Source organism: Falco peregrinus, chromosome 4 (assembly GCF_023634155.1).
Source record: "Falco peregrinus isolate bFalPer1 chromosome 4, bFalPer1.pri, whole genome shotgun sequence".
NCBI lineage: Eukaryota > Metazoa > Chordata > Aves > Falconiformes > Falconidae > Falco > Falco peregrinus.
This window is the reverse complement of record NC_073724.1, coordinates 28,012,095-28,025,665: the sequence shown is the minus strand read 5'-3', so window position 1 is coordinate 28,025,665 and position 13,571 is coordinate 28,012,095. Positions and strand designations below refer to the sequence as shown.

At 37.4% G+C, this 13,571-nt stretch overlaps 1 protein-coding gene across 9 annotated transcripts in view; it reads right to left on the bottom strand.

Moving 5' to 3' along the window:
• OFD1 (OFD1 centriole and centriolar satellite protein) overlaps positions 1–13,571 on the bottom strand; it is a 34,898-nt gene that overhangs the window by 11,655 nt on the left and 9,672 nt on the right. For 7 of the 9 annotated variants that reach the window (XM_055802151.1, XM_055802152.1, XM_013298591.3 and 4 more), the window contains 9 exons: positions 12,855–12,961; positions 11,825–11,944; positions 9,486–9,559; positions 8,729–8,820; positions 8,406–8,595; positions 7,598–7,728; positions 7,117–7,228; positions 5,065–5,673; positions 1,081–1,210 (listed from right to left, as the gene is read on the bottom strand). In XM_055802151.1, coding sequence (XP_055658126.1) covers positions 1,081–1,210; positions 5,065–5,673; positions 7,117–7,228; positions 7,598–7,728; positions 8,406–8,595; positions 8,729–8,820; positions 9,486–9,559; positions 11,825–11,944; positions 12,855–12,961 — 1,565 coding nt within the window. The remainder of the gene's footprint in view (positions 1–1,080; positions 1,211–5,064; positions 5,674–7,116; positions 7,229–7,597; positions 7,729–8,405; positions 8,596–8,728; positions 8,821–9,485; positions 9,560–11,824; positions 11,945–12,854; positions 12,962–13,571) is intronic. The other 2 variants (XM_055802155.1, XM_055802156.1) reach the window with 1 other exon arrangement.

Here is a 13,571-nt window from a genome sequence, read left to right as displayed (position 1 = left end):
GAAAGTCTACACCAATACAACAGATTTCAAGTGCTGCAGAACTTGCAGCTGTCTTGAAATAGGAGAATTCACACCATACCTTGCTTTGAAAAGTTTGTCACAGCACTGACGCATGAAAAGTAAAATAACAAAGAGGGGCAAAAGCAAAGGTCATTTTTAAATCTAGAGCCGTATCTGCAGAGATCTCTACAGCAGTGGGAAACCCAACAAAGTAAATCAGCCTGACCTATAGCCCAGGAACATACAAACTTTGTATGACTTGTATCTGTTGGGTGTGCCTTTGTGCTGACAGCACACACCAAATGAACCACCCGCGATCTTTGAAGCCACACACAGTAACAAATCAATACTTGTATTGGTTGCGGTAGCACAAACTGGAAGTGCCAAGAAGCACAGTTCTAAGCATTAATTAGTATCCTTAAAGAGCAGAATTTGAGCTAAGTTTCACTGATGGGTATTTATCCATTTGCTACATCTGCACTAAACCAGCAAGCACTTAGGATGCCTTACATTCACCCTCCAGGCTTTTTAGTCCTCTGCATAACACTTGTCCATGGCAGCGGACTTTTTTAGGCTTTGGAGCTAGTGCTATTATTCACATTTGCCCCAACAGAGGGAATCTTTGGAATAACCTTCCTTGCTCAACTACAACAGTGAAATGACTTTGCAGAACACTTTGTAAATCAATCAGGTTTTACTTTGTCATAGGACAAGACTTTTTTGTTGTTGTTTTATTTTTAAACATTGCATTCATCTGAAGTTTTTAGTGCACATGAGGTTTTAAGTATTTCACTGCACATAACTCTGCACTGGAAGGAAGCACAAATCTAAACAGCACTGAAAATGTCAAATCGTATTTGCCAAAGTTATTTGGATTTGGGAGAAGAGGGATGTTTCTTTTTTTTATGACTAGGTTGCTCTCCAGGTGCAAGAATGGAAATGCTTATCCATCTTCAGAAAAGTTCTCACTTGCAAAATTAATGGCTTGCTTGAATTGCAAAAGCAGCTATCACCATGAACAATTAGATAAACGTTTCTTTTAAAAGCAGGTTAAAAATGTTGCTTTGTAAACAAAGTTACCTGATTTTCTGGCCATGACTGGATGAGGAAGAAACAGACTCTGAAGATGAAAGTAGATATGGCTTTGAAATAGGAGAAAGCACTTGGTCAACACTCTGCTGTGAAGAGGCAAGGTATGGGCCAATGTTGTCTGCAGAATGAAAATCCCACAATTTGCATTAGTTATTTGCCCTACCATTTCTCAGACAAGGCTGGTTTTTACAACATGCATAACTAGACTCTGCAGGCACCACCACTACAGGGCAACTAATACCTGGACCTTAAAATATGAACTTTGTTGTACTGGTTATTTATTTCTTTTTCTTACCTCTCCAGTACGCGCATTTTCCTCTACAAGCCTTCACCATCGTAAACTTCTCATAAAGCCTATGATTATCACCATATAATAAATACATGCTCCCCACAAACTGTAGCCCCTCTGCCAAGCATCAAGTAATTTCTCCCATAATGAATATTAGAGGAAGCAGTTACAGACCTGGTTTTCAAGCTAGCGATATGCTTACTAGTCAGTGAAAGATAATGTCTGAGGTCTCCCAAAGGCCATTCCTCATTAAGAAATTTAACCTGGAGGTTTCATTTTCTACAGATTTGTAAAAGTGAGTGATGAAGCAAAGAAGAAAAATCTTTGAAGATTTTATCCTCTTATCAACAGCTGTAAAGTTATCAGGGAAGGAAACAAGACAATATGACTAGAGAAGTCTTGAGTTTCCTAAAAAAACAAGGTAAAAAACAAAACCCCTCCAATAAAAAGGCTTTTAATCAAACTTGCGAACTCTAGTGCTTTGATTAAATTTTGCTTTGCAATCTTAATTTTCCTTTCCTGTGCAGCTGCACAGGTCTTTCATTACTAGACTATGAATTATTAGTTTTCCCACAAGATACGGTATTCATATAGTAAGCTGGTACTGCCGTTTTTCTTCTCTTCATTGATCAAATAAGTTTTACTGTTGTCAGTGCTAACTGGGCTCAAAAGATAGACAGAAAGCCATTATTAACACTCCCATACCTGAAGTTTTTTCAGGTGGTCACACAGAAGTACACCCTGTTACGGCGCACACCACACTGCAGAAGTCAGGATGCTTCAGACTAAGGGTTGCCAATGGCTTTTTATCTCCAGACAGCCCCTGTGCCCATGCAATACGGATGAACACCCTCTGGGGAAGCTGAGCACTAACAGAACAGGACCCAGCAGTTATGTCATACACATGTATCAGCATGACCTGTGCATGGCTGGAACGCTCAGCCCACCACCATCCAATCTTTTATAAAATAACTTGTCAAATTTTCACGTGCAGAATAAACAGACAAGAAGAGCAGGCAGTACTTCCTGCACTCACCTCCTCGGTGTTAACACATATTGCATGTTAGGATACAGGTGGCACACTAGTCATCTCATACAGTAATTTACCACAACCTATTACTATTTAGAAATTATCTATATTAGAAATTTAACAACTTTCTACTAAAAGAAAAATTGCTGAGGTCTTTGGCTCACAGTATGCTCTCTGCAAGACTCACCAACTTTGCTCTTTCTCATCACAAGGGACAAAGTTTTGTCAAGTAATGATCAAGGTAAAAAGTACTGGTAATGTAATAGGAAGCATGGGTCAGATGGCAATTCAATTTTTCTCAGTAACTATTTCTTAATCCATGTTACTGCCCAGAGATTAGAGACAGTAAGCAGATGAAAACAGAAATGGAACCTGTCCTACTTTTAGTTGTTCTTAAAGAAATGGGCTTACTCCTTCCCAGTAGAAGGTCAAAGCCTGAAAGATGTCCAATATGAATGGACTTGGGAAGGGAAACAGTCAAATACATACATAATTTAAAGGAAGACAGAAAACCACATACACTTCCACTGGTCAATTATGTAGTAAAACTGCTGCTAGATCTGCCAACTGCAAGTATTTTACAGGAGGACACACTTCTTCCTTTCATCCTTCGAAGACAGGTGCTGACAACTGAGCTACAGTTGTCACTGAGGTATATCTCACTTAAAGGAAAAACAAACCTCAGACTCACGTGCATGACATCTTTTACCTCTTAAAATTTATTCTGAGCTGTTCAGACTGGCATCTTCAACACCACTCAAAAGCTCCATGAAAGCTTCCAGAATGACTTACGGTTTCTAGCAAAAACACATCTGGTGCTTCATCCATCTCTAGTACAAAGAATAACATATATACCAGTATAAAAGCACTCTCTCTCTGATGACTCTTGAAACAGGTGACAGATCAGTGGGGAAGCAATCTAACTGGAAGCAGACAAATCACTTCACGGCACAGCGCTGAAGCTACTGTGCTTACTGGGGCATGTATTGTATCAGTTCACCAGAATATATCATCTAGCTGCAACCCGCTCCCCCTACGCAAAATTTTTTGTAATGCTTAAGTCAGGTAATGCCCTCTTTTGTTATTCAGCTCTCATCCCTCTCCAGAGCAAGCTGGTCTTGGCATTAAGCAAAGAACAGATCTAAAGGAAAAAAAAAGAGATCAGGTATCATATAACCAGCCTCTGACAGGTACAAAGATGGGAGGGGTTGTGAAGGTCATGCACACAACTTTAATTTTTATGTTCCTAATTTACAACAAAACCCTACCTTTATGAAAGACTTTGTGTGTGTGCAGTATTAAACAAATAATCTGTAAATACTTTCTAGAGAAGGTAACAGAGAAAACTTAAAATGTAAAAGCTTTGGAAGTTCAAGTTTTCAAATATGTTTTCAGTAACAGAGCATGATATTCTATGTGCAGAAACACAGGGACAGCCACAACAGAACAGACTGGTCGTAACCTGTTTCTAACAGTGCCCATTACTAAACAAAACTAAACTAGAAGGAAAATACTTACATCTTACTTCTGCTAACACCCAACCCAAACTTTCCCCAATGAATACTATTTTGGGTCCCCTGACATCTATATCCTGCATCCTGGGTTCCATCCTGCATCTATACTTGTTGCCACAGAAGCAATAAATCCACAAGTTACTCATGGTATGAAAAAGTACTTCCTTCTCTTTCCTTTCGATTTCACAGGATGCTGTGGTCTGTGAAGGAGAGATTAATTGATCCCTTTTCACATTTTCCGTATCACTCATTGCTTTCCAGATTTCCCACAACCCATCTCAGCTAACTCTTTTCCAAACTAAGCTGCCCTTCTTCTATTTAACTTTCCTTCACTCAGAAGCTGATCATGATCTTTTTTCATTACTATCTCAAAGTCTTCACCCTACGAAATCCACTCTGAGCTAGGGTGACAAAAATTACAAAACTCAAGCAGCAGACATGCTGCAGATTTGAAACCACAATTTTTTAAATTTTTCTTTTCTATTTTGCTTGCTTTTCTGAGTACTGCCCCTTTAAAAAAATAAAAAGGCTAAGTAACTATTAGACCCTGTGGAATTAATAGCAAATTCCACTTTTCCAATCATGACCAAATACTAATCCCTTCCCCCTCACAATTACTCAGGAATATTTGATAAAGATGTTACAACAAAAAGAACAAACAAAAGCAAATCTGGACCTTTCAGATTAGAAAACTCAATTTAAGAGAAGCCAGACGTAGCAGTCTTCTGCTGCACACGTTAACTACAATTGCTAAATGAAAGGACAGGAATATAGAGGGAGGGTTATTAAAACTAGGAAATTACAATTAATGCTGCAAAGTAGTTATACTTGATAGAAACTTTTGAATGAAACTCTGCATATCATAAGGTTACACCTGCAGTGAGCTATGTGGCGTGGTGTTCTCTTTAAAGCTACCTCAACAAAGTGCTGTATGTTTAGCCTCCCTCAATGCACTTTTCCAGTACTTGCTTCCACAAAGAAGCAACAGTCCAAGCAGCTAACACATTTGTCTCTAACTTCTCCTGCCTCTTCGCAAACAACAAACAAGGAAAAGACTAGTGCTGCCAAATCTTTCTCCTCCCATACTGCAAGAGGAACAGTATTCCAGTATTCCACCACATTAATAATCATTGACTTACCATCTGAAATCTTGTTACTGAGCTCTCTTTCCAATTTGGAAACAGGAGTAGAAGAAAGGCGCCTTGAAGAAGACGCTCCTCTGTGTGGTGGTGTTAAGGGATTTTTAAAAACATCAACCTGCCCAGTTTTTTTGATGTATTTTTCACCTCTTGGACTGCTGAGGGGGGAATGCTGGGGGCTGCGATTATCCTCCAGAAGTTCATGCTGGGTAGCCAAGGGGGGTCTAATACTAGCACACTGCACAAGTAAAGGAGACTGCATCTTGTTTGGTGTTCTGCTTGCAGCCGCGTCCTGCATGACTCTATGTTGGTAGTTCCTGTAGGCTTCTTCCAAATACTCTGCCTCTTTTTCTAGTTCTTTTATTCTTGCCCGGGTTTGCGCCATAAACTCCAGGTCAGAATCCGGAGAAGTACTGCGTGGATGTAACTGCTGACGATAGCCAACTCTTGGCACCGCATTTAACTTCATCACATCGGTCATAACCTGATTCTTCAGGAATGTGCTATCGACATAAATGTCATGAGGCACAACTCTGTCACCAGTGAAGTCAAGGACAGACCGATCAACAAGTGAAGGCTTTGGATTCCGATACACTTCATTTTCCAGAGCTAAAAGACAGCAAGAGACCGTGAGTGACAGCAAGGAGAGAGAGAGGGAAACACATAACAAAACAGAAACGGTAAACTGTGGCACGTAAATTCCAATTTGGTCAAAATTATCTGAACATGGAACTGGCTTAAGCGTTCACAATTTAAAGGGTTGATTTAAATATATTTTTAATGTAGCTGCATAGCTGCAAATTATCACTGATACTATTTTTTTAAAATATATAATCCTTCCATGTAAAACTCCCTGAAATATGCACTCTACAATGTTATTTCTTAAATTATGTTTAAATAAATATAAATAAAAATGAAAACATCACCACTTTGGACACATTATATTTAATCATGCTGTCAAAGGGTGAAGGACGTATGGCAAGCCACAAATCTTAACAATTTCCTATTTAGATCAAAAAAAGAAATCTGGAGAAAAACAACATAGCACATAGACAATGTTGTTCTTCAGAAAAAAATTGTCCAAAATTGCCAGTTAAATTCAATGTTTCAGGGCTGTCTGCTTCCTGGCTTGTACGTGTATGCTTCAGCAGGGCCAAAAGACCAATCTATAGGGCTGTGTCTTTCTCAGCAAAATGGAAACCTTCGTTTTCTTCTACATAAATAGTTCTTCAATGACATCCTTAACTGTGATGCAAAATAAAAGCCTCTGCAGTAATTTCAATCATTTAACTAAAATATGTATTTGCTACTTTGACACTAACAAATTTTCAATTCCAAATGGTACCATATACGAAAATGTACGTACTGGTCTAGTGAATAATATAAAGCATTGCATACACACAACTATGGTGAACACGTGCTGTATGTAATGTATAACCATTGCAGAATTAAATTCCATATTTTTAGTTTAAATATACATTCCAAACCTCTCATTTATCATACTTAGTATTAGCAATCTGACAGATAAGCATCTTTAGAACTGCATTTCTTCAGCACACTGAATTGCTTCATGCGAGTGCCTCTCTCTTTCTAATGCCCACACAAGGTGCGTAAGTTAACAGCCTTGACAACAACTGTTTGAAAGTTGTATTTAGATTTGTGAGGTATGGAATACAATTTCAAATCGATTATTCTAATCAGGAACAGTCATGAATCAAAATGCATTAAAACATAACTCACCCCCTCAAAAACCATGATTACGTTACCACCAAACAAACTTCTTCAAACTGAGGAAAAAGAGACAATAAAAACATGCAAGTATTCAAGGAGGAATGTTTTCCTCCTCTATGTTTGTTTTCTGAAAGGCAGGGAAGTTCTAATGAGACTGCTTTTTAAACTGAGCTTTTAAATAGGTTTTTATTTTATACTTGAAATCTACTCACTGCTGGTATATTAGATCTATGCAACCACAGCTTTTTTTAAGCTTTTGGAAATTCTTACACTGTGTGGCTAAGTGAACTTCATAAAGGACTGCTCAGATAAGATACAAACCTGCCTGTGTTTGTTTCACTTGCAGTTTCAGTTCTTCAACTTGCATGTTTAGCTTCCTGACAGTAGCTTCAGAGTCCAACAGCTGGGTCTTCAACTGGGCACAATGCTCAGTCTATAGGAGACAGAGAAAAAAACCCCAAACCCCTCATAATTCAAATAGAAAGAGCAATCCCAACTGGCTGAATAGCTGTTTCTGAACGTTTTAGGTCCAATGAAACCATAAACACATAATACCCTACTGAAAGTCAGTGCTGACAACTCCATGGCTTGGAAAGATTCACTTTGGTTATGTTGAGTTGGTTGGGATTTTTTTGTTGTTTTTTGGTGTTGTTTTGTTTTCTTTAGAGTTGTTTACATAAAAATAAGCAGAGTACAAACAATCCTGTAACTATATGCTAAACTGCCTACACAGGTACATAGATATATGAACAAGATGACAGGAAGAATAAAGGATTCAAATTATTTAGAAAGAATAATTTACCTCACTTTGTAGCTGCTTTTCCAAAATCTGCCTATGATTTTCAAATTCATCCAGTGCCAGCTTCCTAGAATGTTCCACTCTCCTCAGCTCCACTTGGCAGGCCAGGTGCTCTGCTGAGGGCTGGGACAGCTCTACCCAGAAACAGAAATACTAGATACTCAGCTGCAGAATAACAAGTGTGCACTTTTCTGTATGATATCACTTCAAAGTTTAAAGCTGATTTGTTTTCAGGAACATAAAAGACCTTGTTTGAATAAAGTACTTAAGGATTTTTTTTTTCTTCCTTTTACAAAGGACCAAAATTTTCATTGGCATAGTCATTTAAGAACTAGACCCAGACAGTCCCATTCCGGAAGAATATTACACATCCTTATTTTATGTAACTGAGTATACATCTCTTTTTTTTTATTACTTTCCCATAATCTCAAACGCACATTAAAAATAATTGACATTTAATAACTATAGTCAGGTTAATTTAAAAATCATTTTAACATAATAATGCAATGTTCTTTTATCATTATTAACCACACTAATGCTATGGTTAGAAATATTGCACTGCTATTTTCAAAGGGTGAAAGGGATACTCCTCATATCATTATGGGTACCACTTAATTCAGGATTGCTACTATACAGACATATTAAAGAAAATACAATGTCAAAGACTTCCATTTTACACAAACATTAGTTGGGGTTTAATGTGAACTACTAGTAAACATAATACAAAGAATCTATTTAATTAAAATTTATTTGTATACAAGTACTTGTAGGGAAACATGAACAAGAAAGTTACTAAATCATTCACACTTACTGTCTCGCAGATGCTGGTTCTCAATGCGAGTCTCATCCAGCTGTTGCCTAAGTAGTTTATTCTGCACTTGGAGCTCTAATTTCTCCTCCTTTAGCAAAGGATAGTCTGATACTTCTTTCAGTTTTTCTGTTAACAACTGATTCTGTTTATTTACCAACAGAACCTGGGCCTTCACTGACTCCAAATCCAGCTGCAAATAAAGAACAGTTTAGGAGCTTATGAACTGCTGTACTACTTAATTATTTTTATTTCACTTTTTTTTAAAATATACATCAAATGCACTAATTAGAATACAGCTTCCTTAAATTCATGTTTACAATTACCTCAAGCTCTTTCGTGTGTGATATAGCTTGCTTAAGTTCCTCCTTTTTTGAATGAACAGCAATGGATTCTTCATGCAAAAGCATAGCTTTCTCTGCAGGGAGGATTAAAAATACTGAATTAAAATTAGTAGAGTATTACAGTAAAAAACTATCAGCAAAAAACAGTTTAAGCTGCTAAATACAACATTCAGTTTAATTCAAGACATAAAAATGACTGAACATTGTACACACTCCTTCAAAATATACATATACATACACACACATTTGCATACATATACTCCTTTAGAATTAAGTAAATCAAATTCATATGCCCATTTCTTCCACGTGTCCCTAACTTAAAAGTCTAACTACATTATCTGTTCCAGCTCTTCCTCAAACTCCAATTAAACACCTTGTGCACAATAAATGTAGGAACTGGCAACCATTCAAGGGGATGGTACCAGACTGCACCAGAGTTCAGTTAGAGAACGAATGAGCTAGTAGTACTTCAGGAGATGGGAAACTGAAAAAGCAGGATGCTTTGTAGCCTCTGTGCAAAGCACCAGCTCGTGGTTCCCACTGCATTCTGAACAGCTAGGAGTGGCTGACCTGTCACTGGATCCTGCTACATGTCTTCACAATCTATTTTGATGGCTTTTCTGTCACTTATGCCACTGTTACTAAACACTGTGACTGTTTAGTAACAACAGTTTTGACACCTGTTAGTAAAAGCTCTAGAGATAAACAGCTACTTAATTAATCTCCGAGAGATGGTTACCTTTATTTTTTTTCTCATCTTCAGTAACTTTATTGGTTCTGGCTATGTATTCTTCTTTTAATTCAAGCTGATACCTAGAAGTAAAAAGAATTATGTATTCCCGAGGTATATGTGCACACATATGCTCTTGCATTTGTGTAAATTCCAGTCTTTCCCAGATTAAACTATGAACACTTAATTTTTTACTGACAAAATTATTTACTGCAGAGCCACTGAAACAGTTGGAAAGGGCCCTGCCAATCACCTTATTCAACCACCTGCTCAAAAAGCAAGACTACTGCCAACTCTAGAGCAGGTCAGCTGCGGCTCTTCCTAGCCAAGTCTTGAAAACCTCAAAGGATGTATATTCCACCACCTCCCTAGATGACCTGCACCAATGCTGCACTATCCTCCCAGTAATTTTTTTTTCCCCCATGTCCAAGCTGGACTTCCCAAGCCACAATTTAAAACCTTGGCCACATGAACTCAGAAGTCACAACTGATAGTCCCATAACTATCTGTCAAGACCTTTACTAGGCCCTCTCCAGTTTCTTCATGGCTTTCTTGAACTGGGGAGCCCAAACGGGGCACAGCTTTCACCATTACCTGAAGAGGATAATAATTTTCCTCAGTCTGCTGGCCATGCTGCTACTAATGTCACCCATTATGCTGTTTGCCTTATTTACCAGAGCACACTGCTGGCTCATAGTCAACTTGGCATTCCGTCTAATTCCCACGTCCTCTTCAGAACCGCAGCTCCTCAGGCAATTCCTTTTCCCCATTTATACTACTTCACAGGGATGTTTTGCCCCGAGCACAGAGCCTTGCAGTGCTCCTTGTTAAGACTCCGAAGATTTATGTTTGCGCAATCCCCAAGCTTATCAACGTCTGTCTGAACTGAAACTCTGCCCTTTGTTGGGGAAGCCGTTCCCCTTAATTAAGCCTCATGTTTGAAGTTATTGAGGATGCCCCGTGTCAATATCCAGATTATGGATGAAGGTACACGACTGGGACACAAACTGTAAATGTTTTCAGATACAGCCACATCCATCCTCCTGCATTTTTGCAAATGGTCCAGACTCCTTCTCCCCATTATGGTATTTAATATTTACCATAGAAATAATAAAAAAGACATTTTCTAGCAAGCGTCATTATTTCTATATAAGAAATGATAGCTCTTTGATACTTTTCAGCAAGGATTTTGGAGAAAAGGACATGGATTTTATCTCCTGAGCATTTTCAGCAAGTCTAAAGTATTTTGTATGATGATAAAATAAGCTAAGCAGCAGTTCACCCTCAAGATAATTTGCTCCTCCTCATGAACCAAAAGCACTTTACAAGAATTATTTGTAACTAGCTGTTACGGATTAAGTAAAATAAGATACCAAGGTGGGTCAATTACTTGCATTTCACTGTTCTCTGACAAACCCCTCAAATCTACTCAGTTTCAGCTGAGGCATTATTCTTGTCAAAACCTACTCTTTACATCTTTCCTCTGTAAGTCAAATAAAGACACACTAACACAGATCATTCTTATTGGTCACTGGCTTGCAATAAAAAGTAATGATACATGAATCATTTGGTTTAAAATGCCTAACGGGAAGATCAGTTCACGCTATTGAATACACATAACATGCTGACAGCACCCGCCTGCAGTGAAATCTCAAGTAACCCTTCAAGTGACCAAGGCACCCCAAGAAAGTACAAGAGCGAAGTTAGGATATACCCACTGCAACACCTCAAAAGCAGTCACAAATGATGTCTTACATATTCACAGAGCATTTCTAAGCAAATTCTTTGAAACCATGTTCAAGTGGATAGTAGTCAATAAAAGAGGGTGATCTGTATCAGAGAATCCCTCTCCAAAAATGGGAAAGAGTTAAGGTAAGAGTCAATCTATCTGTACAGTGGGCTAGTGTACCTCTCACCCTTTTTCCAAGAAACCTAGAACATCTCTCATTCTAATTTCCCCTCCACGCCTTTTCTGTGTTCATAAAATGGTCAGTTCTTTTAACTGTGGTCAAATGAAATCACTAACACTGCTTCACATCCTCTTGTCTAAACATAAGGTTTGTATCTTTCCCAGATAACAACACAGAATTTGAAGCAGAACAATAATATAACCTATAATTAAAAAAAAATCTTTTCTATTGCAAGGTTTTCCTGAACCTGACAGAACATTTTGGTTTACTAGCAAAGAGCTAAGCAATAATGTAAAGAACTCGAGCTGATAAAAACATGACTGCACATTTTCAAAGTCCTTGCTTTGTTACACTTTTTAAAAGAGATCCTATATAATTTATTATTCTGTTTTCATAGGAAGTTGCATGTGTCCTGTTATAGACAAAAGAGAAATTTACTTCAAGAGTTCCGTCTTAAGCTTTTGGTCATATGTCTCCTCTATGTTCTTCACAGCAACCTCACGACGTCGAAGCGCATCATCAATAGCTTTATTTTTCTCTTCCTGAATTTTCTGAGTGCTGAAATATCCATAAATATACAGACAATTACCAGTTATAAAGCCAAAACTTTAGTTTTGGTGGGTTTTTTTTAAATAACATTTAGAGAGATCAAAGGGTAATGTGCTTGCCTGGAACACTGCAGCAATTTAAAATTATCATCAGAATCTGTCATTGTAATTCATTAAGAACAAGGAGAACTGACAAAAACTAAACTGTCCTACCTAAAATCCAGTACCAATCAATTATGCAGCTATTCTGGGTTAACCCTAGCTCAGTTTCCCTCACCAGAATGGCTTCAGAGGAGATGCTGCTGGGTGTGCTATTCTATCAGCACCCTCTGCTGGGTTGTTAAAAAAAACCCAATTTTTTGTTCACGATACTCATTTTGCTACAAAAAATGGATGACGAAGTAGTGACATTAAGTAGCATTGAAATCCTGGCCAAAAATGGTTTGGTTTAGTTATTTAAACAAAGAAAACTGATCTTACTAAGGACAATTCAAAATAATAATTAATAATTTAAAAAAAAACAAACCAGGACTAAAGAAGCAAAATATCATATACGTGCCTCATGAGTGTTAGTATTACATACTGTGTTGTTTTGGGGTTGTTTGGGGGGTTTGGTTTGGTTTGGTATTTTTTTTTTTTAATTTAAGCACTTCAAAGCAAACACCGATTCCTTGCCTCCAAATTGATGCTGCACTGTTTTGGTTAGATAAAGTAGAAAAGAAAACAACACAAAATGTCTTTTTCTATGGGGTATCCCTGCTAATAGAGACAGTATATAATGCTGCTCAAAAAGCAAAACTTGACTTCTGGGATACATAATCTATTTCAACATCACAGAAGCAGCAACACCTTGAAGCACGTTTTCCAGAAAAAGGACAAACAGCATCATTTAGCATTGTACATGCGCTTCAGCAACTTACACTTCAAATGCCTCAATTCTTTGCTTCAGTTCCGCCTCTCTGGTCCTTATGACTTCAATATCTTTCAGTAGACTTTGTCTCTGAGCGTATACTTCCTTTGCTTCTATCTGAATCACAAAATATTATCTCTAGTTTTATTTCACACTTTATAAAGTATTTACTGTTTAATATGTTCAGACTTTCAAGGATCTTCAGGAACTGGTCTTACTCCAATAAATATTATTTAAATATTCACAATTGGAAATACATCCAGAATCAATTGTGATTTTTAAAAAATTCTTTCTTCTTTTACTCTTAGTAAAAATGTTTTAGATGGAGTCACTGCTGACTACCTGTAAACATTTTCTTCTACAAAACAGCACTGATTAAAACTTATGTAAAGGAAAAATTATTTTTAAAAAATTACAGAATAAACATGCTCAAAGACTTGACTTTCTGAAATAAATAATAGTTTTGATGTTCTTCATAAAACAAAATTGGAAAAAAAGTACCAAACCTCCCTGGTAAAACATGATTTAGAACTGAAACTGAGTAAACCAGCTGTCTTTCAGTTTTTACAGTTTAACTTACAGAAATCAAATAAATTGTAAAAGGGATTCTCCAAGTTGTTGAACATGCTAATACCAGAAGTCACGTATCTTCTTAGTAATAACAAATAGCTTTTCTTGTCCTTAAGCACACAAGGAATTACTTCTCTCCAAAGGAATAATATGTGCT